Below are 24,868 nucleotides of genomic sequence, written 5' to 3'. Positions count from 1 at the left end.
ATTTCAAAATGGTTTCCCAAGTTTGATGAAGACTGCAGCCAGCCATGACCTCAGCCTCATCAAACACATTTCTTTCGATACACAGTCAAAAATTGTTGTTTTGACTTAAGCCATCAGTTTTTCCAGTTTGTGACAACTTACGGAATATGAATATGTTTTGGTGGAGCTGTTTATTGGCATTTCCATGGCTTCTTCTTGATGTTATGTTTATACATTCTGCGTTCAACAACATCTTGTCAGAAAAAAGGCAGACTAAGAGAATTAGTGGGTATGAATATGAAAGAATGTTACAGACAGATGTCTTCTGGAAATAAGGTCAACAGTAACACAAGCTGACATGAACTGCAAGAAAAGTAAAATTGCCTCAGATTGTTGACACAGTGCTTTGAAGGACAAAAAAGGGCTTGAATTATGCTTCTAAGCAAAACAAAGATTCACATTGTTTTGACTTTGTTCTGTTGTTTGAAAAATAAAATGTTTTTCTGAATTTCTTATCCTTCCTTTTCAAAAGCTGCCTGTTGCAATCATTATTAATTTAAGTAAGACTCAAACTCTATGAGTTTGAATTAAATGAACTGACCACATCTTAGAATCCCTTTTGAGTCTGTAGTAAAAGATTTTTTTCCAAATGTTTGTCATCCTGTGTGTATTTCTGTCTTTCTTGATGTATTAGCCTCCTTCTAAAACTCTCAGTGATGGATTATAGAGTGCAGACTCTACATCTGAATACTTGACCACAGTATACAACACAATGTTTAGTAATGGATAGCATGTTAGTGCAGAGAGATTTCAAAGAAAAGAGGTATTGTGCACACAAACACACAAACACACACACACACACACACACACACACACACACACACACAGAGGACACGCTGTATAATGAGTTTCTCCTGCTGAAGGTCCATATTGATATCCGTACGGCAAAATTAGCCAGACGAAAGTGCTCTGTGAGAGCACCATCTGTATTGTTCCATATAGTACAGATCTGGGTGAAAACCACAATAAGTGGACTGAAAGCCATGCATAGAAAATGAGTTTTGTTTTTCAAATATTGTGCAGCAGTACTGTATCAAAGTGATTGTGTCAGAAGCTGTGCAAAAGCCACCAAACATGACCTGCCCACTGACCTGTGCTGAAGTGACATCAGATTTGTAGAGGGAAGGTAAGAGTATCACTTAAAACCCTACAAACGAAAAGAAAAGCTTCATCCTCTTCAGATAACAAGAGCAAATAATTTAATAACATTTTAGACTTTGAATTTATTCATGATCAGACTGAATTTAATGGAAAATAGGATATATTTGGCATGTTTTTAATGCAAAAGACACTTGGACAGGAATTTACTTTGCATAACTGTGTAAACAGATGACTTCTGACCTTTTAATGTATAGATCCACAGCCTCTCTGGTGACTGCCTGACCAGGTCTTGAGAGGAAATGAGGGATTTGGTTTGTGCATATCATCTGATTTTTGCCACCTAAAAAATGTGACCTGCTCAACACCTAAAACTCGTATTTACACATATGAATTTAAAAAATTTAAAAGTAGTGGTCATAATCCCAGCTGATTGAGAGCCAAAGAGCATCATCTACTGTTAGTATGTGGTAGTACACAACACCTAAAATTACCTATGGCTTTACAGTATATTGGGGTAAATAGAACTTTAACAATTAGTCAATTAATTGATTAGTGGACTCATGGAAAAGTAATCAGCAGCTACTTTAATCAATACTTCATTACATTGTTATTTTTTGATGTCAAAAGATGCCAAAGATTCACTCGTTTTAGTTTCTCAAATGTGAGAATCTACTGATTTTCTCAATTTTCCACAATAGCAAAAGAAATGTTTTGGGGTTTTGACAGATAACAGAAAAATTAAAAAGTCAGTTCAATCAAATCTCCCTCCCAAAAAATCCCATATTTTCCCACTTACAAATTCTGGTATCTAAGCTTTGGCTTTTATGTCCCTGGTTTGCTGGTTAGACAAAACAAATAATATGAATGACTCAAGTGTGGCTCTGAGAAACTGTGATAGGCATTTCTCCGCAATTGTCTGATATTTTAAGAATCAAACAATTAATTGATCAATAGAGTAAATAATCTTCAAATTAATCAATAATGAAAATAGTCAGTAGTTGCAGCCCTAGTGAAGAAGAAATGTAATATTTGATTTTTTTATTGCAACATTTCTTCACAGATATGACACTTAACAGGGAGAGTTTGCAAACACAATGTTCATTTATCATTTCTCTATAAATAATCATAAGTCCCTTATTAGACAGATTACAAGAGTTCACTGACAATTCCTAAATCCCACAATAGTCTATTTGTTATAGAATCTTATAAACAGATTGATCGTCAAATTAAAGAGACAGGAAACCTCTTGTCAGGCCCACTGCATGAGACTTAACAGGATAATAATGGAATGAATTGACCTGGTACATAGACATTAATCTCTAGTCCTGCTAGACAACATGAAAAATGATCATTTAGGTCTTAAACATATTTAACACAATCTTCTATTTGACTCATCAAGGGATAAATGGTAAAGGCTGAATGGAGTTAATGCAGAACAGGAAACTGTTGCCATAATGGTACTTTATTAAACACTGCCATCTAGAGGCCTACTGCTGAAATAAAGTCTCCATGGCTGCTGACATGCCTTCATTAGATATGAAAATATTTGTACCTAATTTATTAGTCAAGACCAATAAATGAACAAGAAATCGTACATTTATTGTCCTTCTGACAACTCATACACACAAATCCTGGTATGACAAAATATCTTCAGTTATGATGTAAATACACTTGAAAATACAATGAAGCCAAAGATCTATTAAAAGACTTTTTAAATGACACCATGACAAGTTTCAGGTTATTAAATGTACAGATGTATTCAGCCAGCAAGTAAAGCATTTTGTGAAGCAAATCAAGGTTTTTCCTCATATTATCAATGGTGCGCCTGAAGACCTGAATGATGATGTTCACAGTGCCCTAAAAAAGCAGGTATGCACGTGGTGTACCCTTGCAATAAGTAAAAGTATCCGGTGTTGAGGTTCTTATTAGAGTATCGTATTGGAAATATTTGACAACAATCATCAACAGAAACAGACATCTGAACCTGCACAAAAATATAGAGGACATTTTTTTCTTTTCTTAAAAAAAAAAAAAAAAATCAATGGCATGAATTAAATAACATACAAGTGCAAAGTTTTGCTCTTAAAGCTTGATTGCGTGTTTTGAAACAGTTTAATATTGACCAATCTAAAAAGGGATTCACTGCTACAGTACTTCTTGACGCGCTTCAGTAACGATATGAATCAACAAGGATTGAAACATTGACCCGAATCAAGCGGTAGCACATGCATGATGGTGTCCATGATGATACTGGTAACAATGATGAGGATGATGCCTAAAGTGGCAGGTTGTGTACGCAAAAGCATCAAAAACCAAAACACTAAAACTTTTTCATGTCATCAACATTACATAGATCAATAATGGCTGAGTAATCCTAATAAACTCAAGAGTACATGTTCTATAGCTGACTAAGTGCTTTGACCTCTCTGGAAGGGGCGGCAAAAAATAATTTCTGCATAAAGAAAAATTAAAAAGTCAGTTCAATCAAATCTCCCTCCCAAAAAATCCCATATTTTCCCACTTACAAATTCTGGTATCTAAGCTTTGGCTTTTATGTCCCTGGTTCTGAGATCAGTCTGAAATTTCTGCTGCCACCCCAGTATAACAAGGGAGAACCACTTTCTTAGTGGTGCTTACAGCACTGAAAAATAATATCTAACAAAAGGCAGAAATAGTGTCCTGATTACTCTGGAAAATCCACACAACACACTGTGAACAGTTTTCATCGAAACCCCCTTCTCGCAAAGGAAAAGTTACTTAAAGCTACAACAGCTTGTGTTTGCAATTTCTGTAATTTGGGCAAACTGACTCTTCAGAGCAGTGGTTTTCCAACCGTTTTTGTCTGAGTACACACACATTATTTACTAATCTGGATGTCATTTTACACTATTAATTGTATTTGTATTCTTATACTTAAATTGTCAAACAAGACTACAAGACACGATCCTGCAACTGTTGATGTTCAGGCTTGGTCTGTTGTAATCCTAATTGTGGATTTACTTTCCTTTTTTTTTTTAATTAGCTGAGATACTGCACAAATCTTTCCAAGTACCCCCTGGGGTACAAGTACTCCTGGTTGGGAATCGCTGTTTTAAAGGAAAACATTTTAACTAATATTTAAAAGCCTTCTGCAGCACCACCAGTTTTGGCCATTTCAGCACCATGGACAGCCCCATATGATCCCATTCCAAAAAGACCCACAGCAGCCACATCAAAATCACTTTCAAAGACAACGGCATACACCTCACTAAACGGCATTGCTTTCCATGCAAAATGTCACTTTCAGCTTTGGCAACCACATCTGTGTCTTAAGCACGTACATGAAACCACTCACTGAGGTACAAAAGCATACAGGAGCATCCCAAGCCCGATCCTTGACTCTAAAATGTACAACAGCGGTCACTGGTTTATACAAAACAGTTCACACAACCAGCTGTCTAATTACTGTTGCAAAAAGGTGTAAAGGTTTAGCTCATCAAGCGGGGTGCTTTCAACCTTAAAAAACAGGAAGAGCTATAGGCAGAGAAAGAACTTCCAGGGAAATAACACAAGAATGTATCAAAGTAAAGCACCTCAGATTAAAACTGGTCTCCCTCCCTGTTTCCTCTGAATGGCAAGTTTGAAAATCAACCCCAGGAGATGTTTGTACTTAACCAACCCGTTCCTGTGTAACACTAGTATTTTCCCTACAAAGAAAGTGAGCTGGATCCCACAGAGGCAGTGAGTGGAGTACAGTATTTTCTTTGGAACAAACAGCACTGCAGCACATCAGCTAATAGAGCCTGGCTCCCAGAGGGGAGCTCAATATAGGACACTCTCTTTCCTCTTCCTCCACTCGAGCTATTAATACACCCAAACAAAAGAAAAGAGGCTTAATGAAGCAGCAACGGGGAACTCATGCGAACTAAGTTAGACAAGAGCTTTGTAGTGTTTAGCTCCAAGAAATCGATCTTCTCATACGGGCAATGGATCCTACTTTGCTATTTCTATTGTAGCTGATGCTACTGGAGTAAAAGTACAGTATATGTACAATGCATTACGCCCTTTGAAGCACTATGCTTGAACCCATTTTGTGAGGTCTTTTTTTTTTTTTTTTTAATGACAAAAGCAACACAACAGCAAAAAGAGATGCATAGTTTTAAGCATGATAATGTGCTGGATATGGATATTATAGATCCTGTATAGAATCTCTGAAGAAACACACTGTTACAAAATTATCTGTGCAAGAAACATCTAGAATATTTCACCAATTGGACAAAATGAACAGAAACTGTGATATATGAAGCATTTTGTTGCATATTTGCATGAAAGGAAATATCTCATGCAGCTTAGAGCAGCTACCTTGAAGTTAATGCTTTGGTTCAGATTCAGAGTGCATTAAAATGGAAGAAGATGAGGGGGTGTGTTAATGCACACACTAGTCCAACTAAGAATATGTAACCTAACTGAGCAGAAGAAACTGGTTCTAGGCAGCTTCACATACTTATCACAAATACCCCTGTACAACAAAATACAGTATTTCAACTATTACTATGGATACAGACTAACACATACTTGCAAAAAACAATTAACAGAGCATGGCATTGTAACATGGGACATGACAATATTCAGGCTATTGTAAAAGGGGTTTTGGTGTTTACATCCATCACACTTCAAAGAGTATAACTTCAAAGTCCCGAATTAAATCGGGGATATTCAAATATGCAAGTTAAAAAAAACTCACAATAAATCAAGTAAGGATCTGAAAAAAAAAAGGAAAAAGGAAAAGAAGAGGCTGATGTTTCAGTTCACATCCTGCACTGGGGACTGGGGACTCTGCCTCAAAGTGAGAGCTGTCACACAGTGCAAAGATCACCATTCCAGTCATGCAGTACAACATGGTAAATAGAGCAAGGGACAATGTTGAAAGTGAGTGTTTTTTTGTTTTGTTTTTTTTTAGGTCTGTCCTCAGAAACTTGATGTTTTCGTAAAGGGTTGATGTTCTAAAGTAGTTTTAAGACTTAGGGCAGTGACACAAGGGGCAGATTTTTGCTCTATATTGCCTTAAAACATCCTAATGTATCACCATCCTTAAACTCATAGACCCAACTCTGACCCTCATTTCATTTCACTGCATTTTTTGGCACATAGACTTTTCCTTCTCTGAATAATTTTATCTTGTTTAATCAGAGAAGGAGGCCACTTAAAAGTTGCCCTTGGGCATCCTGGCATCCACAAAACTCAACCTCAAACTTCTTGACGCATTCACCTCGCACTAAGCTGATCAGTATTTTCCAAACGGAAAATTCTGCTCAATCCAATTGGTCGTCGCGATAATCTGACAATTAAGTCTTCTACCACAAAAGGCAAATCCACTGCTGGGCTAAATACTGACTTGAGGATCAGACCATGTGGAACAGCAGCAGTGCTGAGTCTTGAAGCAGTTGTACTCCCACATCAGAGGCAAAAAGAAGTCCTAATTTAGCTCTTCTTGTGGGGTTACATCCCCTCAGGCAGCAGTATTCCCCATACAACAATAAAACCACAGATTTGGCTGAACACACTAAATCCACATTTGGTTGTTTCTACAAAAAGATGTTTACACTTTTGCTGCTTTAATCCTTATACGTAAGGAAATTGGCTTTTTTTGACCACTGGACACAGATGCCATTGAATCCCAAAATTCACCAGACTCCATAAATCATTTTAAAAGTCTGTTACATAAATTCAACAAACATTAACCAGTGGCTAATCTTGCCTATAATAATCTTACAATGTCTGCATAACTGTGTCTCAAGATCTGACCAGAAGCACTGATGCCTGAATATTACAAAGAGATAAGAACAACCATCTAACTATGTGGAAACAGTCTTTTCAGCTGATCGGGAGAAACACGCGCACATACACAAAATATCTTTTTTTTTTTAAAGACTCACTGTATCCATTATTTCTTTTCAGTTGGGTCTGAACCATAAATAAGTTAACAATATAGCTTATCATAAATAATTTTCAGTCTGTAAAATTCACATATAAATACCCTGCTCCATCTTGCAGACTTCCCGGAAAAGAGAAGTGGACCCACGTTACGATACGTTATGCTGCAGCACACATTTCTTCTCTCCCTTTGACAAAAAAATACAAAGCGTCCGTGATGTAAACACTATGACTTTTCCCTTTAAAACCTCTGGAGGCATCGACAAAGACAGGTAAATGGAGCAGACATAGCTGTGATCTTGTGACGAGACTGAAGGTGTCGCTCCATTGTCTGTCTGGACCTGCGGCAGTAGGGCAGCCCTTTTCATTTTGGACACCGGTGACAACTTCTTCCTGGTCCAGTCCCTGATTCATACAGTCTGTATGTGAAAGTGAAAGAGAAAGGAAGGGATAGGCTATTGCTAGTGATGATTGACTGATTGATTGATTGATTGATACTGAGGTGACGGTTTCTGCTCCTGCTGCATGCTTGGTTTTGGAGACGTGCAGACGTCCATGCAATTGAGCCAGAGGCAGAGAGCTGCCAGGGACAGAGAGAAAGAGAAGAGAGCTGTCTTTACACCGGTCAGAGCCTTCCTGCTGTTCATGAAACTGTCTGAATCTCCCTGTTCCTCTTGCTATCTCACAGTCCTTCTGAGAAGTGAAAGGCTGGATGCACTGGTTGGATCTCAGAGTCCGTTCCCAGGGCCACGGGGGTGTTGACAGGAGTGGTTAGAGGAGTGCTGTTGGGGGGCTGCGGGTTGGCATCGCCTTCTGGAAAACTCTTCTCCTGAGACTGGGAGGAGGAGGATGAGGAATGGGTGCTCTCACTGGAACTGCTGCGGGTCTCTGTGCTGGTACTTGTCTTTTTCATCTTCCTCCTCTTGGCTAGTGGCGCCTTGTCCACTGTCTGCAGGCGGAAACCTTCCCGCTTACATTTGTTAAACGCCTGGGACAAAAAAAAAAGGGGGGGGGGGGGGGGGGTATTAAGATTTCATTTAATTATTCTTTTTTTCTTGGGGATGCACTGATCCATTTCTATCAATCCTTTTATCTTTAATTTTTATGACAATGACAAAGAAACTTTATTTAATGTCGATCAGTTCACCATGGCACCCAACCTGCTAATAAGGTCAGTGTCATAGCATCTCTTTATTTTCCTCATCTCTTCTGCATAGGTTTTAATTACAATTTGTTCTATCAAGTGAGTTTTTAGCAAAGAATTTTTTTTGTCATGCATTAAATACAGATTAAAACAGTGCCATGGACAACGGATGCAGCATTATTATTTTCTTGATTAATGAACTAACTGTTGCATCCATAAAAGACAGAAAATAGTGAAATACGCCTATGGCAACTTCCTGAAGTCCTAACTGATGCCTTCAAATAGTAGTCAAAAACTAGGTGATTAATAATTTATGATCACATAAGACAAAGAAAAGCTCAATTAATCAATAAATGACACCTGTATTTTGGATAAATCTCCCAATAATACATGCAAAATAATGTTAATGTCGAGATTATATCTTTCAGGTTGATCAGTTGAAGAATGATACAGGTCATGAGCAGCAGTAGGTTGCCGGTCTGAAGAGAGAGCCAAAAGGCTGAGAAAGCTCTGACCGACATCCAACATCATTTCTTACATTGAAAGTAGCTTTGACGTAAGTGTGGACGGAGGCAGTGGAGGAGCCGAGAATGTCTGGGGTCATGAGTGGGTTGGAGGACAGCTGGCTGTCGTCCTGGAGCCAGGCATTGTAACGTAGGCCGCACATTTTAATCCTCTTGTTTGGGTCCACCGTCAGCAGTTCTGCAGGAACGAGACACAGATAATTACCTTTAGTGCTCTTAATACGCTGGTGAAAACGGGAGCCATGAGTGAGCCACAGAGAGGAAGTGATTTCCTCTTCAGGCAGTTCAGCCTCCGTGAGCTACTTTGTGAGTTACAGGTTTAGTGTGTGAACCAAATGTAAACAAATGGTTAGCTCCACTAGTGAAATTCAAAACATAATTGCACCTCCCGTCTGTCCCAAAATCGTATTCCTAAATGTTGTACTCGTTAGTTGTGTGTAAAAATTGTAAAGGGTAAAGAGGCAAGAAGATGACATAAAACGCTGATGTTCATAATGGGAATATAGATGTCATTTTTATGATCGAAGCAAATTAAAGCCTTTAAAGGCTATGAGCTAACATGTACACTGCAAACTTATGGCGAGTACAAGAACACAATGGTCATGTGCCATGCCCTCTTGTGTGTTTTGAAAACTAATTTCGGGGCTGCAGCTCACTCTTTTATCCCCGAGCGCAGTGTAGCAGCAGCGTGTCTAGTTTAACAGCACCGTGCTGGGCAGGTGACAGGTCTGTTTATAGTGTTTGTGCTTTCAACGACGTCGCAGCAGGAAATGGGGCACGAAATTAGTGTGTTGACCTGAGTCTACTGCAGAGCCATTTGATCTGGGTGTGAATACCGATGTGCCCTTTTCCACTGCAGACAAAAACCCAGTGTTAGCGGGTTAGCTGTTAGCTTTGTGGGGTTTTTGACAAGTGAAAAAGGGGCTTTAGTTCTGGAATGACACTCATTTAGTAAATTAATTGCCCTACAATGGAGTGATAACCACCAACATCTTAAAACATATACAGTATACTACAAAATGTATCTCTAAGTTGCAGTCTTAACATGAAATAACATCCGATCTTGTGAAAAACAAAACTTCTTCATAGTTTAAGCCACTAGGTTTGGCAGCGAGTCACCTTGTATGAGGTCCTTAGCCTGCTGAGATACGTTTCTCCAGGCCTCTCCTTCGAAAGAGAAGTCCCCCTGTTTGATTTTCTTCATAATTTCCTCAGCACTGGTGTGGGTCAGGCTCTTCCCCTGACACTGAAAAGGCACCTGGCCAGACAGCATGGTGTACTGCAAACAGAGCAAAACCACACAATCTGCTATCAAGACAACAGGAACGCACACAGTTTCCAGGCTGAAATATCTACAGTGTGAATCTGACCTACATCGTTTGTGAGCTCAATATGGAGCAGTAAATGTTACATGCTCGTTTTTGTTTATATCATGTTTTCTAAAACGAACTGGGAAAGTAAGTGGGCATTAGTGTTAAAACCCATCGACTGTCAGAATAACAGCATGCTTTAAAAAAGCCCTTGACCGATCACGACTGTCCACATTTCTCTATTGTCATGCTGCGTGTTGTTGACCGTGGTTGAACCAGCACTAAAACAGAAGAGCAGTCTGTGCTCAGCTGAATGAACAGGATACTCTCACCTTGGCCTTCTTACGTCTGCCCTCAGATTTCTCATTAAAATGACAGTGGTTGGGAACAGCCCTTTTGGCAGTAGAGGATCTGTCGTGCCCCGATCTCGCTCCCTCCCTCTCTGTCTCAGCACACTTTGCTTCCAGGGCATTGTGTGCACAGCTTGTCAGTAGCCATTTCATCAAACCTCCATGAGGCACACTACTCTCATATCCCCCCAGGGGGCGACGGTGCGAAGCTGCACAACAGAGACAAGGCTCAGTGCAGATGACTGGCCAACTACAGAAATCTCTCTCTCAACTCTCCTCCTCCCTGTGTACCCTTTCCTCCTCCTTTCTACCTCTCCTTTTAATTTTCCTCCTCCGCGCAGAAAAAAGTTAAATTAGGATGACATTTCCGCTACCGGGAAGCAACGTTTCATATGAGCGCTGCGTTAACCAGCTCTGAGCGCCGGGGCTGGTGGCTCATCAATTCTGTGGTGAACGTTAAACTGTGTCAGCTCGCCACAGGATCCTGAAGGGTTGTAGTACTGAGCATGAGAGGGAGATGAATATAATTCAAAACAGATTAACCAGAACATGCACACACATACACACACATACATGCACACACACACACACACACACACACACACAGCCAAAAATCTGTTAAAATAACAGCTGATTGCTTCATCAGAATGGCTCGCGGCAAAATGTTTAACCCATAAACTAGATAACATCAACAAATCAGCAGTGTATGGAGCTCATGATTAAACATGAATTTGGATTTCGAAATGCTTCACTTAAAAGTATTATGAAAAACAACTTTAAAGTGGAGCTTGGAGCTATGGATTTTCAAAAGACTTTTATAAATTATACATTTATATAATCAGGTCACTTTCCTGGGGCATTGTGGAAGGTGAGAGTCGAAAGCGTGTTAAGATCATGCAGTCACAACAGGGATGTTCCTGAATAGGACTAATCAATGATCTGTTATTTAGTCCTTATTAGAGCCCTTATTAGACACTGCTGCCTAGAGTGGCAGCAGTGTCATCAAAGTGAACGTTTAATTTTGATGTGGAGAATTATTCTTTCATAGCATCCTGTAACTTTTATCCTCATCATATCAAATATTACACTTCTGTTTACTGGGTTCAAAGGTTAAAATAGACTGAATTTCTGCAGCCCGGGGACAACTGTATTTTCTTTTTCCAACAGACAGTCTAATCCTGCCAATGTTTTAATTTCCAAATACACAAGAATTAGGTTCTCCTTGTATAAATGTTTGCAGACTTTGGTATGTTACTGATTCACTAATAATTTAAGCTCTAACTTTCAAAATGATGTAAGATAAAATATCCGTCATTTTTAAAAAGCAGGAGTGTTGATATGTTTCTTTCCCCGAAGAAGAATACTGAGTTGAATTATGAATGTTTCTACGACCGTTCAGTTACCAGTATATTGTTTTAACCTGAGCACGGCTCAGTGGGATGGCTCTGCCATCCCACAGCCACTCACCAGAATGACCCCCAGACTCCACAGGTCACAGGACTCATCGTAGCCGTCGTATTTGAGTATCTCTGGCGCTGCATACTGCAGGGTGAAGCAGGGAGTCTTCAGGAGCTGATTGTCTGGTGGTTTGAGGCGAGCAAAGCCAAAGTCTATGATTTTTATCTCGGAGTTCTCACTCTCGTCTGTGAAGAGCAGGTTCTGTGCGAGGCAATTCGAGACACGGACAGCAATCATTTCTTTCTGCCAAGCAAAACTGGTGCACTCAAGAGCTTACTAAATTGGACATCAAGACTTGTCTGACCAGGTACTTTTGACCCATGTTAGGGTGAAACAATTTTACTCTTGTTTTGTAGAAGATTGCAGAGTCAGAATGACAACACGACAGATCACACAAGGTTCAGAGAAACACAGTAATTCTCTTTCAAAAGCTTATGATCCAGTCTGTCTGTATTCGTCACAAAGACACAATGTGTTCAGACGTTCAATAGAATCTCTACTCCCTGAGTGTACTTCCAGTACCTCCGGTTTAAGGTCCCTGTGCACCACTCCTACGTCATGCATGTGACTGACGGCGGACACCAGTTTGCGCATGATGCGGCTGGCCTCCGTTTCGCTGAAATGCTGCTTTCTGCGGATCCTCTCCAACAGCTCACCTCCACCAAGCAGCTCCAGAACCAGGTATGTGTGCAGCTACAGCAAACACATACACACACACAATATATATATTTACATTTCTCACCAACCTCTGTTCCCAGCCTTCATTCTTTCACTTGCTCTGAAAAAGCAGTGGGTGCAAACATTCCTGTAAGATTTGCAATTAAACAAATATTGACAAGTTTGTGTTAACCAGTGTATCATCAATCTTGCTCTCATAGCCTGAACTGCAAGTTTTAAAAGAGCTGAATGTAAACGTGTGAAACACTGGATAGGAATATTTTTTGTTGCATAATAAGTAAAGCAAAAACAGCCCATCCCCAATCCCATGGGGGTAAGATCAAACCATAATGGTATTGAGTAAAAGTGAAAGGAGCCAAACAAAGTGGGAAGGGAATAATGTGTCTGGGCAGCGGGGGAGCGTTTCTCATTAGTGCTGGGTCTGGGGAACAAAGGCAGGACTCGGTTGAGGCGAAGCGAGGCAGCGCCGCTTTGATCTGGGTCACAGGCCTCTGAGATACAGTAATAACCCCACTGAGCTCATCAGGACTAAAGTGGTGCTCCTGGGCTTGAAGAGCCGGGGCTAATGAACCTGTGCACAGTCAGACACAGGGACACACCTTCCCAATAACCGAGGTAAGCTACATTTGGAACATGTGCACACTTAGTTTGGGGTTGAGTGTGCGGCTCAATTAGCAACACAAGTGAATGTAGGTTCTTTTTATTCAGTAGCACAAAATGGGCGTTTGTACAGCTGCAGTTTAAAAATACGTTTGGTGTGAAATATCGAGCACACGTAGAGATGTTTATGGGACACTACGTAAGGAGATAGAGAAAAGACCTCGAGGGCTTCCAGCATCCCCATTAATCTGCCTTGTTCCACTTCCAGGACTTAATAAGGCTGCAGTCCCCACAGGCTTCACAGAGAACCATGCAAAACAGAAGTTATGGTGGCAAATGTAAGTGATGAGATGAACCTTACCTGGTCGTGGTAAATTTCATGTAACTTGACAATGTTAGGGTGACCATCACACAGCTTCAGGGCTGCTATTTCCCTTTGTGTCTGTGCTTCCATCCTGCAGCAAACACAAGCAGAAAGACAGAGAACTGTCACAAAAAATACACACAACTGACTTTTCAGAGGGCAGTGTTTTTGTCTCCTTTAACAGGTTTTCAATTGGCATTTTGGTCCAAACTGACTTTACATCACATATGAGTCAGTAAAATGCACCAAGATTTTCTTTAAGCAAAAGCAGGTTTTAGAAAAAGACGTGAGTAGGGAGAAAAGTATCCCCAGCTGATGTACCAATCACCCATTTACCTTTAGTATGACATTTGTACAACATCATTTTTTGATAATACAATGGGTTGTGTGGGGTTGGCATTTCTTCTGTTCGGCTGTTTCCCACAATCCACTTTTTCGTTTCAGAGGCATTTCTATCAATTTTTAGGTGCAGTTTTGCTGTTCTGCAACCCCACTGCTTTTTGATTTAGACATGAAGAAAGTATAACTAATGCAGGGTTAGAAAACATACTGGGGCTGTGAGTGAAGCGTGATTTACTTCGCTGACATCCCCGTCTGGATTTAAGGAGCATGTGTGTGTGTCAGGAGTATTGCCCCGCAGAGGCTCACTCTTATCAGAGCCACAATATTTGGTGCCACACAGTCAGTAGAGAGGTGTAGGAGTGCAGTGTAGGACTGTAGTCAACGCACAGGATCAAAGCTTATTTTGTAGCAGTTGCCAACAAAAACAACCTTGGTTGTGGGCAGAGGTTGTATTTACAGTTATTTGTATTTAACCAACATCTGGCAACCTTAAACCCGAGAAATTATGTAATCAAGTCAAATTATGAAATTATTTTACATTCATTAGTTTAACAGTACATTTCTAATATCATATTTTTTAAGAATTTTGTTTAGAGTTGGTTGACAACAGACTGATTTCTGCCATGGAGACGAGCAGCGCTGCTATCTGATGTAACCAGTGAAACAATAAACACTGCACAGAGCCAGAAGGATCTATGATGACAAACACATCTGAGTGAGCAGGCTGCAAGCTCGTACCTCTTGCTGACAATTTTGACCGCGTATTTCTGTCCAGTCTTCTTGTGTGTGCACCGCCTGCAGATGGAGAAGCTACCTTCTCCCAGAGCGCTGTCCTTCAAGTCCATCTCATAACTCATGTAGAAGGGGGAGTCCTGTGGAGGAGGAGAGTGGACCAAATGGAGTTATTATGTCTTTCAAGTGAAATGGGTTTTTTTTTGTGCGTTTTATATTGAGTAAATAAGTACAGTTTTCACACACTCAGAACAAATTAATCCACCATTTATTTGAATATAGGACCTCAGCTCTTTGTCTGCCTTTGTCTTCTCTATGGAGAATACTTTAATGTAGGCAAATGGTACTTGGCTTACAAGTTACATTAGTAACTGGACCCCTAGCAAACAGTTTATGGTCATGGTAGAAATAACTACTTATAATATAAAGGTCATGTCCTCAATAAATTTTTCTTATGGTACCATGTTCTAGTTCCCTCGTCCACATAAAGACACAACTTCTGTATGTGTTTCTATCATGGTTTCTTGAATTTAAGTATAATCTGGAAGCATATATTCAGCATTTGTATTATCTTTTTTTAAGTTCCCATTTTGTTGTGTGTCTGGTTCAGGCGTTGAACAGTCTGATGGCAGTGGGAACAAAGGATTTTATGAGGAACCCAGAAACTTCTCTTGTTGTGTAATGTGATCAAAATTTACTAGCATTTGAAAAGAGAAATGTGGAAATGGCAAATGTAGACAGCAACAAATCTAGATATCCAGATGTGAATTGAGGTCTTGAAAATTACCACAAGACGAGACAAGACAAGATATTTAACTGGCTTCCTGTTTGAGACAAGAAACGCCATAAGAACCGATAAAGCGCAGTGGGCTGAAGTTTTATTGCAATTCTGATCAACTCCTGTTACCTGAAAGCTTAACTGAAACTGAAACTTCCCCTTTCTTTAAATCACACCTTGGTTAATATTTGGACTAATACAAATTATGATGATGATTATTTACAGCCCAATCATCCATTTTACAAATGAGATAAGAAATCTTGAAAACGGTAAAGTTTTTGAAACAGCTCTACTTCATATTACTTAAATCAGCAGAACACATCTACACCAGCAGGTAGAAAGGATGTCGAGAAAGCCTGAAACTAAATGAGGAAGCAGAAAAAGCAACGCACTCAAAAGCAAAATAGTAAAAAAGCACTAAGTTGCACAGGTACAGTACACAAGTGGATTCATGAACAAAATTCACTGAATGAACAGGCTGAAAACTGGATCTGAGTGCAGTTAAACAAGTACAGTAGAAAAAATATTTAGTGGAATGGAGAGAAAGGAAAAAACTCATCTGTCTGTGACAGCAGCCATTAGCTTAAGTGTGTTTGTGCAGGGGAATCCAAGTCCATTTATCTTACCTTCATCATGGCGCTGCGGGCCACCGCAGCAGAGCCTGGCCTCTCAGAGCCCCCACACAGCTGGACAGGGTCATCCATCACCACATTCCTCTTGAAGAGGATGGAGGGGGCCATGAAAGAGTAGCCCTGAACAGAGAAACACATAAACTCTGTGCTCTCTGATGTTTACGTTTTACAAAGACATAAAGCCAGGGCTCGACAGAGGAAAAGGAAACTTCCAGTGATGCAGTTTGCAAGAACAAACTGCAGCATTTTCGTATCACAGACCTTTATAGACACTTAATGTGTTTTATATATTCCCATGTTTACTGTGTAACTTGAAATTGTTGTGCATTTTTATTCAAATGTCTCTATGCCAAACCAGCCTGTCAGCTCCACAATAAGCCCAATTCAGTTAATTTATGAGTGACAGCGACTGTCCAGCTGTTCCTATTGTTAGACCTGTCATTGTGAAGCGTTGCCTGCATAATTCCAGCTGTGAGAAGCCCAGAGCTTTGAGCTGGCATTAATCTCTCACTCCCTTTTTCACCAACGCACACACACAGCTGTGTGGTATGCAGTGACAGCCACGGATGGACGGAAGGATGGATGCTGAATGAATGAGATGCCCTAAATTGCCGGGCTTGAATATTTGATTGCTCTGCTGTGAAATTACATCTTGGCGCTCTTAATGCAATTTTAATTTTGTTTTGTGAGGCACTGTAGGGGAGCAAGTGCACGGTTTAAAATTGGGATTGCTGTCGTTATCTCAGAGATTGCTAGGCTTGCAAATTATAAAGACCACAAAATTTCAGACTATGTGAATGGCAGCTGAGAGCGAAAAAAGCCAAGATGAAGTTGGCAATCAAAGACTGAAGGCGTAACCGAGACAGACGTGGTGATGCTCTCAAAGTGTAACCTTTTATTCCATGAGAGAAGCCCGTTAATGGATCTATTGATCTACCAAGCTCAAGGATCCAGAAGGCAATCAGAGTTGAAATTTCATGCAATACATCAGACAGCCATCAGCTGGCACGGAGTTGTGGGCCATATTATGGTTCAAAGCTACATCAAAAATAGTCATTCACATCTGTTACTTCAATAAGAGCTGCATATGGCAGCAATTACTTCAATAAAAGACCCTTTAGTCAATTTGAATACCAATGCACACAGACAGACTCATGTTGACTTACAGCAACCTTTTGAGGACATTCAAAACTTCACTTGATTACTTCAATTGCAGTGGAGTATGTCAAATATAGTCACAGACAAAAAGTGGATAATGTATAATGCGATTTTTCATCCGTGTCAACATTTCACTCTGCCTGCAACCAAAGCCCAGACAAACATCAGCACCAAACGGATGCAAATATCAGTGTTGTCCTGTGCAATGACCTGCAAGGAGCACAGAGGGATATTCCTGTCTCGAAACAACAAAACCATGAGTCACAATAACAAAAAAACAAAAAAAATAGTAACATCCCTTCCTTCTCTCCCACCTGGAAGATGCGGTCACAGTTCTGAGGCAGAGCTGCGGGGGAGTAGGTGGGGTCCATCTCTGTGAACTCATCTGCGAAGTTGCTGACGTCCAGCTCATCCCGAATCACTGGCTTGAATGGAGCAGGCACCTTCTTTGCGGCCAAGTCCTCCCAGTTAATTTTCTAAAGTGAGTTTTTAAAGAAAAGAGAAATATTGGTCTGGTCTGTCCCGATCCTTATTAACAAAGTTTATACAAACACCCAGTTTTTCTAAAAGCTGCTCACTGACAGCGGCCCCATTATGTCTCGTTACAGGCCACCCTGCTGTTTAGTTTTTCTAAACATTGTGAAATACTCGAGACAGGCAATGGGATTCACCTGGTAAAAAGGGTGTTTCTTTACATTCTCTGCTCCATCAGGACCTGAGCCTAATCTCTTCTTTGGATCTTTGATGAGGAGTCGCTGGATGAGGTCTTTGGCCAGTGGTCCCATATCTTTGGGGAAAGGAGGATCCTTCTTTAAAATCCTCCTGTGACATGTGAGACAGACATGGTCAGTGCTTGTAGAGTGATTATAACTGAGGTCTAGCTGAATACTGTGGCTGGTGAGCACGGAGAATCCATACTTGGCAATGTCTGTGTGTGAGTTCTCATCTCCATCAACTGTGAAGGGTGATCCGCCAGTCAAAAGCTCGTACATCAAAACGCCGAGGCTCCACCAGTCCACTGCCTGGAATGCATAAAAGGAAAAGCACCTACCCGTGACTTAGACTAAACAGAATGAAAGAGAAATCTCACTGGAGCGCTTGCACTTGCAGGAGAACAGAAGGGAAGTGTGGGCTGCTTGATTGGATCAAACAGACGACGGCATAAAACATAAAACTACAAATTACCTTGTCATGTCCAGACTCTCCTCCCTCCACAATCTCTGGAGCCATGTATTCAATGGTGCCACACACTGAGAAAGCCCTTTCCACCTGTTTTAAAAAAAAAAAAAAACACACACAACGGCATCGATAGACACATTTTAGAAGCCAAATGTGACACAAAATACAGAGGATATTAGTCTCTGGATTTTGTAAAATGCCCATGAAAAATCTGCTGTCAAATCAGAGTGTTTCTCTATATTTACTTTAAGGGAAAAAGAAAAAAACACTTTTTGTTGTTTTCTGTTTTTCTTTTTCAAAACCTTTTAAAGGAACAGACTATTAATATTAGGTTTGATTATAAATTCCAACAGCTGTTGCACTCCTTGCCTAGACATTTAGGGATTAAGACATTTTAATACATTGCATTGAGACATACTGTACCTGATCAAATTCCTTACTGAGGCCAAAATCTGTGAGAACTATATGACCATTTGAATCCAGCAGAATATTCTCAAGTTTCAGGTCCCGATAGACGATACCAAGCTGCGGCAAGAAAACGACAGAGGGGGCAATGACATGTGAAAGATAAAGCCTGTAAACAGCAATAGATAACTTCTCAACAGACAAAACAGTCAGACTGTGTTGAATCTGAGGGTTACCTTGTGTAGATGCTCCAGTGCCAGCACAATCTCTCCACTGTACAGGGCTACTTCTTGCTCCTTAAATCGCACCCTTTGCACCAAATGAGTGAAGAGCTCCCCACCATTGACATAATCTGTAATCAAAGATATAATGCATGCCATGTTTCATCCAAAATAATAAAAGTAGATTCATTTTTTCTAATGGTTGTTCATACAGATTCATCCAGCTGCTTAAAATCGGTTCATTTCACTGGATTAATGATAATCAATAACCATTTATTTTACTAGTATAAACATAACACAAAGTAGAAATGTGAAAAATATCCTCACCAAGAATGAGGTGCAGCTTGGTATCCGTCTGGAAGGCATAGTGAAGTGTGACGAGGAATGGAGACTGGCGGATGTGCTCCAGCACTTGGCGCTCTGTTCGTGTGTGTTCAGCAGTCTTTGCCTTTTGTACAATTGTGGCTTTCTTCAAAACCTTCATGGCATACAGCTTGCCTGCATCATGACCACTCACTTTCCTCACCAGGAACACTTTGCCGTATGCTGGTGGTTAAACAGACAGAGAGCAAAGCTCAGCGTAAAAAAAAAGAAAAGAGGATCTAACAGAAATGACTGGTTGCAAGCTTTTATCTATTCTAAAAACACACAACCTCGGATGCCAGACTGTCATGCACACCATCGTGCGAATGTCACGTTCTGTTCAACAGAGGAAGATAGATTTACTCACCTCCTGTGCCCAGCACCTTTAATAGCTCAAAGTTTTCAATGCCCACTCTCTCTACATGGCCCGTCAGGTTGGCTGAAGTCAGAACAGAAGTAAAAAAAAAAAAAAAAAACAACACAATAACAGATGCTTTTAATTACTCAGTTCATACAACATAACAGAAGTGGCTTGAATGACAAAATACACAGATACTCTAATAAAATTAAATAACCAAATAATATATCAGCAAATTGCACTTTTGGCCATGAAGGTTCAGTGTATTTTACATCTCTACAAAACCATGTCATAGCAATGAGTAGCTTGACCTGGAAAGTCCCTGCTCCACATCAGGTATTTTACCTCTGACTGATCACCTGAGGCTAATCTGGGACAATGTATGTTTATATTCACGGCACTGAGAGTGAATATAAACTGCAGTCACAAACACTGAGCATGTTTGTGACTGCAGTCGCTGTTTGCAGTTGCATTATAAATCTCCCACCAACCATCACTGGTGCCGAATTAGACAACTAACTGCCATTCTCTAATGGTGGCAAAATACTACATAGTAAATCTACAACATTAAAGATCTGAAGAGGTACGAGTTGTAGATGCAGACTGTACTATAAAAATGTAGCGTCTGGTTCATATAAAAAAAAGTTAGGTCTTTAAACCTCCTTTAATCTTGCTCCTCTACAGTGTAGCTGTTCCTGCTCCTAAATGATAAAAAGGTGAAAAGAAGCTTGAGCTAATGAGCTGACATTTCAGATCAGCCTCTGGTCCAAATCCATGAAGACGTTTTGCTGGTCTATTGAGTACTGTTTAGAAAGCCAAGTTGAAAATACATTTGAAACTGATCACCTGTTTTTAACTGTTGTTTCCAACAGCTGCGGACCTTGCATGGCCACCAGGAGGCAAATCATATCACCTCATGGTTCTCTATAGTTTTTGTCTTGGTGCCGACATTAATAATGTTTCATTGTATTTTGATGCAAAGAGACTCTCAGTCATGTTGCTTAGAGCAAAGTTAAAACTAAAAAGGTAGGAGTGCTTGAACTAGAGGCTCAGCAGTTTAAAACACTGGGTCGGTTAAGACCGTCTAGGTGGTTAAACTGAATGCATGGTCAACATCAGCACACTGGTACCGACAGGCATCCTACAATGGTGACATTGCTTAATTGTAAAAACGTGCAAATACTGCAGAGAATATGTGCATATGTGGACTTCCTTCATATAAATAAAAAACAAGCCTTGCGCTAAAAAGCTGACTTGCTCCTCTTAATTCAAACATCCAATAGTAAAAGACAATCTCCCATGCAACTGCAATCAAGCATGCTACATTAACCAGCAAAAGGTCATCTTCCTCCATCAAAATTCTTTAGTGAATTCAGCAAACGCTGTCACTGAGTTCTCGTTTCTACTACTCATGGTCTCCCAGTTCAGCTGACTGAACATAGCACACTCTTACACATGCATAGCCATTGTAGTGAATGCATTCCTTCTGTCTCACACTCTGGAAATAGGCTTCCAAGCAACTGAAGCGGCTGATTTCATCTATGCATGTTTCTCCTGTTAAACGCAAGAGAAGAAATGCTGCAACTATTAGCCAATTCAAGTGCATACCGAGTCATTTCAAAACAACAACACTGTCCTTCAAATTTAAGGTCAGAGGTTCAGATTGCATAACACCCTTGTGAAGCTCACCCCGCCAAGGCCAAGTTTGATTTCGGTGTTTATTAATAGACTGACAGAGGTGTCAGACCAGATGATGCCTTACTGCTAGACAAGAGGAACTTCTTCAGTTTACACGAGGGAAAAATCTATGTTCGTCAAATCAAAAAATTACAATTGAATATCAATAGTCATCCTTTAACACCTTTTATAGTGTAAAGCATCAATATAACCATGTCTTAGATTACTCAGTTTAGGAAACTATAGCAATGTCCATTCACTGTAGTATATTTTTATTTTGCAAGCAAAAATGCTTGCTATCTCGCAGGAAGGTTAGGACAGAAAGGCACACTGATCACCTTGATTTTGCTTATTTGCTAAAGAGGGTGAACCTATTTGAAAAAATATGTTAAAGTCTGACCTGTTCTGTAAGAGTTTAGTTTGGTATGTTTATCCTTTTGTATTGTTATATTGTCTCCACTGGGTCAAATAATACTGCAAGGGTACAAAGTAGGGTGAAGTTGAACAGCTAAAATGCTGTGTGAAATTTATCACAGAAACAGGAGTACCACTGACAACTAGACAGACTGCATATTTAGGGCAGGGCAGTAAATGGGGGTGCAGCATAGTCATGTTGCAGCCTGAACAGCGGCACTGTGTTATTATAAACCAGTTACAGCTGAAGCAGTGTCCAACTTCATCCAGCAGCCCTCTGCATTAAATCAGAAAGACTCAACACTCTACTCAACAATCTGAAATCTGAAATCGTAATAGTAACTAGAACTGTACTGGCTGTTGATTCTTTTTAGAGTCATGTTTTGAGATGCTGCTGCTGCTGCTGCTGCTGCTGCATGTCAATACTACTTCCCCTCCTACCACCATTCATTTAACTGATTCCAACAAAAACCAAAGCCAGCAAGATTCAGATCCACAACATCACAGTTTAACCTTGGATGGTATAGATTAGTTTATAGTATACTGTATATACAATAGTGTAAAGTTAACAAGGCCAACCAAGAAACAAACACATTTTCCTGTCTGTCATTATTACAACAGTTGAGGAACATCTCTGTATAATATGCAGACTGAAACCAGGGTAACCTTAGCTTTTGTGACTTGACAGCACTGCAGCTGTGTTTGCGCCTCCTTGGCTACGAAGAAGTTAGCAGTGACCGCTAACAAATCCAGGCAATAACAGGAAAACCTACCCATTTACCAATTAATGCTAAGTTAAGGCGTTGACAGTGGCATAAACTTGGTGAGATCTCTGTCGATGGTCCGATTTCGCCTAGTTACACGTTAACAACTGGCTTAAGCTAATGTTATTACCTGGGTTGGTCGCGGTTATTAAGTGGCACTTAGCTAACGTTAGTGAAATGGTTAGGTAACAGTTTGCGTGAGTTAGCAGTAACGTTACAAGTAATGGGGACAGTCGGCTAACGTTAGCCTTCCTCTGCCATTTTTGGACTTGAGTAACGTTAATGTTAGCGCTCACTATGAACGCCCATTGACAGTGACAGTTGCTCCTCCAAAGCTATCCAGCTAACGTTTCTCCCCCGACACGTGTCTCCAAAAGATAAAATGCCAAGTAAAAATGTTTATGTTTAAGAGTTTAACCAGTTCGCAGTCAACTTACCATTTTTCAGCTCGTGTTTCACAGTAAACAGGTCACCTTCTCTGGAAGATCCCTCCATCGGGGATGGCATCGTAATTTCGTGCTTCAGAGATGCTTTTCAGGCAGTGTTAGGATCACCTCGCAAGCGACTTTGCAACAGGAACATGCAGAAACTAAAATACACAGCAGGAGAATTAAACGCCTGTGAGTTAAGCGCCAAACTTGAGCGATATATAGTCAAAATGTTGTCACCAAACCTAGCACCCAGCAAGCCCAAAGGAAACACTTGCTTCCACCAGCACACCACAACTACCACTACCTTCGCAACCAGGGTAGTCCCTCTTCGCTCATTGGTGTTGCTATGTGAAAATCTGATCCCTGATTGGATCTTTCCGCGGTAGCGACACATAATCCCGCCTTCCTCAAAAGACTGGTGCTGCCTTCAAATGTGCCTCGTACAACACAGAGTCAAAGGTCAGAACAGTAAAAATTTAAGTGCAATCAGTTGCACATAAAAAGAGACTTCCAAATAATAAAATATAATGGTAAATATAATAAAACTGTGGTTTAGTGTGTTTTGATTTATTTGAGAAAATGACACCGGCGCAAAGTTACTTCACTGAAGTACTGTATTTTAGTACAATTTTGAGGGACTTTCATTTTCATTTATCACTTTACATATTCCATGACATTTTTCTAACAGTTATAGAACAAAATCTCACAAACAAAATGTATTGTATCGGTGATAATAATTATATGATATACCAATAATATAACACTTAATACATTTTACTTAAGTAAAGTATGTCATTACTTCTTCCACTACCACACAGGTGCTATTTAGTTCATAGGACAACTAAGTCATCAACTTGCCAGGTTGTACTTCCACAATAGTTATTTTTATGAAAGGCCTTTAAATTTTCCAACAGATGGCATTTTGTTATGTGAAATGTATTTAGGGATATGAAACTAAATTATTGGGCAAGAAAGACAACATATTGGAAGAATGATCAGTTCCTGTTAGTTGAGGTAAAAACATCTGAGGTACCAGAGATCATACCAAGATTATGATTAAACCGCAATTTATGTGGATTTGTTTATTTTCTCTTTTTTTTGTTGTTGTCATTTTCAGTTAGTGTTTTCATTTGAGGCAACTGTGAGACATGCTCATTCTACACTGAGGCTTTTAAGCTTTGATCTGCTATACAAAGTGCTGCTAGTGATGAATGGTTGCATGATAAAAGGAGACCAAATTTTACTGTGAGTCTATAACTATCCCTTTCCATCCATGGACACTCACCATTAAATCAGCTACAGTGTACCCTGTGTATATGTGCGGGAGCCATTTCCCGGAGAGGTCTATCTAATGTAGTTCACCAACTTGTACACAGGGTGTCACCTTATATCTTTTTTTGCTTTTGTGTAATATTAGTTGATATGTGTCTTTGATAGAACTACAAACAAAACTAGTGAGTTCTGACAAATAAAGTTTCAGTAATCCACATTTTCAAACATTCAGTAATGTTTGAAAAAGAAGTGCAGACAGTCTGAATTTGAGTTTTGCTTCTTTTGAGGGCACAGGAAACAAAGTGAAGGTTCATCAATAGAGTTTAACATAAACATAATTATGCATAATTAGGAAAAAATAGAATAACTAACCTAAAACGAATCTAACCTAACCTACAAATATGAAATACAGTTATTTCAATTCTACATTCCCATAGGTCCCCACAACTTTTTATTTTTTACTGTGATGAGATTCTCTTAATGTTACAATTCATAGCAGAAACGCTGTAAAACCAGGCTTTACCTTTTCAAACTTGCAGTTGTGTAGAAGGTATTTGCCCTGCATCTATCTCACTCTTTCCAAAACCTACACATAAATCAGTGCAAAGCCAGATAAGTGACTGTTAAATGAAACCATTTCCCTGAATGTGAAGGCCATTAA

General features: G+C 39.9%; 1 protein-coding gene across 1 annotated transcript; it reads right to left on the bottom strand.

Annotated features, from left to right (window-relative positions):
- Positions 1–6,055: 6,055 nt before the first annotated feature.
- rps6ka5 (ribosomal protein S6 kinase, polypeptide 5) lies at positions 6,056–23,237 on the bottom strand. Its single transcript, XM_071498100.1, has 17 exons — positions 22,942–23,237; positions 19,659–19,730; positions 19,256–19,474; positions 18,944–19,059; positions 18,726–18,827; positions 18,309–18,392; positions 18,042–18,145; positions 17,795–17,945; positions 17,438–17,599; positions 15,960–16,085; positions 14,562–14,695; positions 13,479–13,572; positions 12,362–12,532; positions 11,849–12,040; positions 9,841–10,000; positions 8,736–8,899; positions 6,056–8,041 (listed from the first exon to the last, which is right to left on the bottom strand). Exons 1-17 carry the CDS (start codon positions 23,009–23,011, stop codon positions 7,736–7,738), a joined length of 2,427 nt encoding a protein of 808 aa, XP_071354201.1. The 5' UTR covers positions 23,012–23,237; the 3' UTR covers positions 6,056–7,735.
- Positions 23,238–24,868: the final 1,631 nt, after the last annotated feature.

Source organism: Trachinotus anak, unplaced genomic scaffold (genome assembly GCF_046630095.1).
Source record: "Trachinotus anak isolate AG129_WGS33_773 ecotype Australia unplaced genomic scaffold, CSIRO_AGI_Tana_v1 ptg000015l, whole genome shotgun sequence".
In the NCBI taxonomy this organism is placed as follows: domain Eukaryota; kingdom Metazoa; phylum Chordata; class Actinopteri; order Carangiformes; family Carangidae; genus Trachinotus; species Trachinotus anak.
This window is presented reverse-complemented; position numbering and strand designations above follow the sequence as displayed.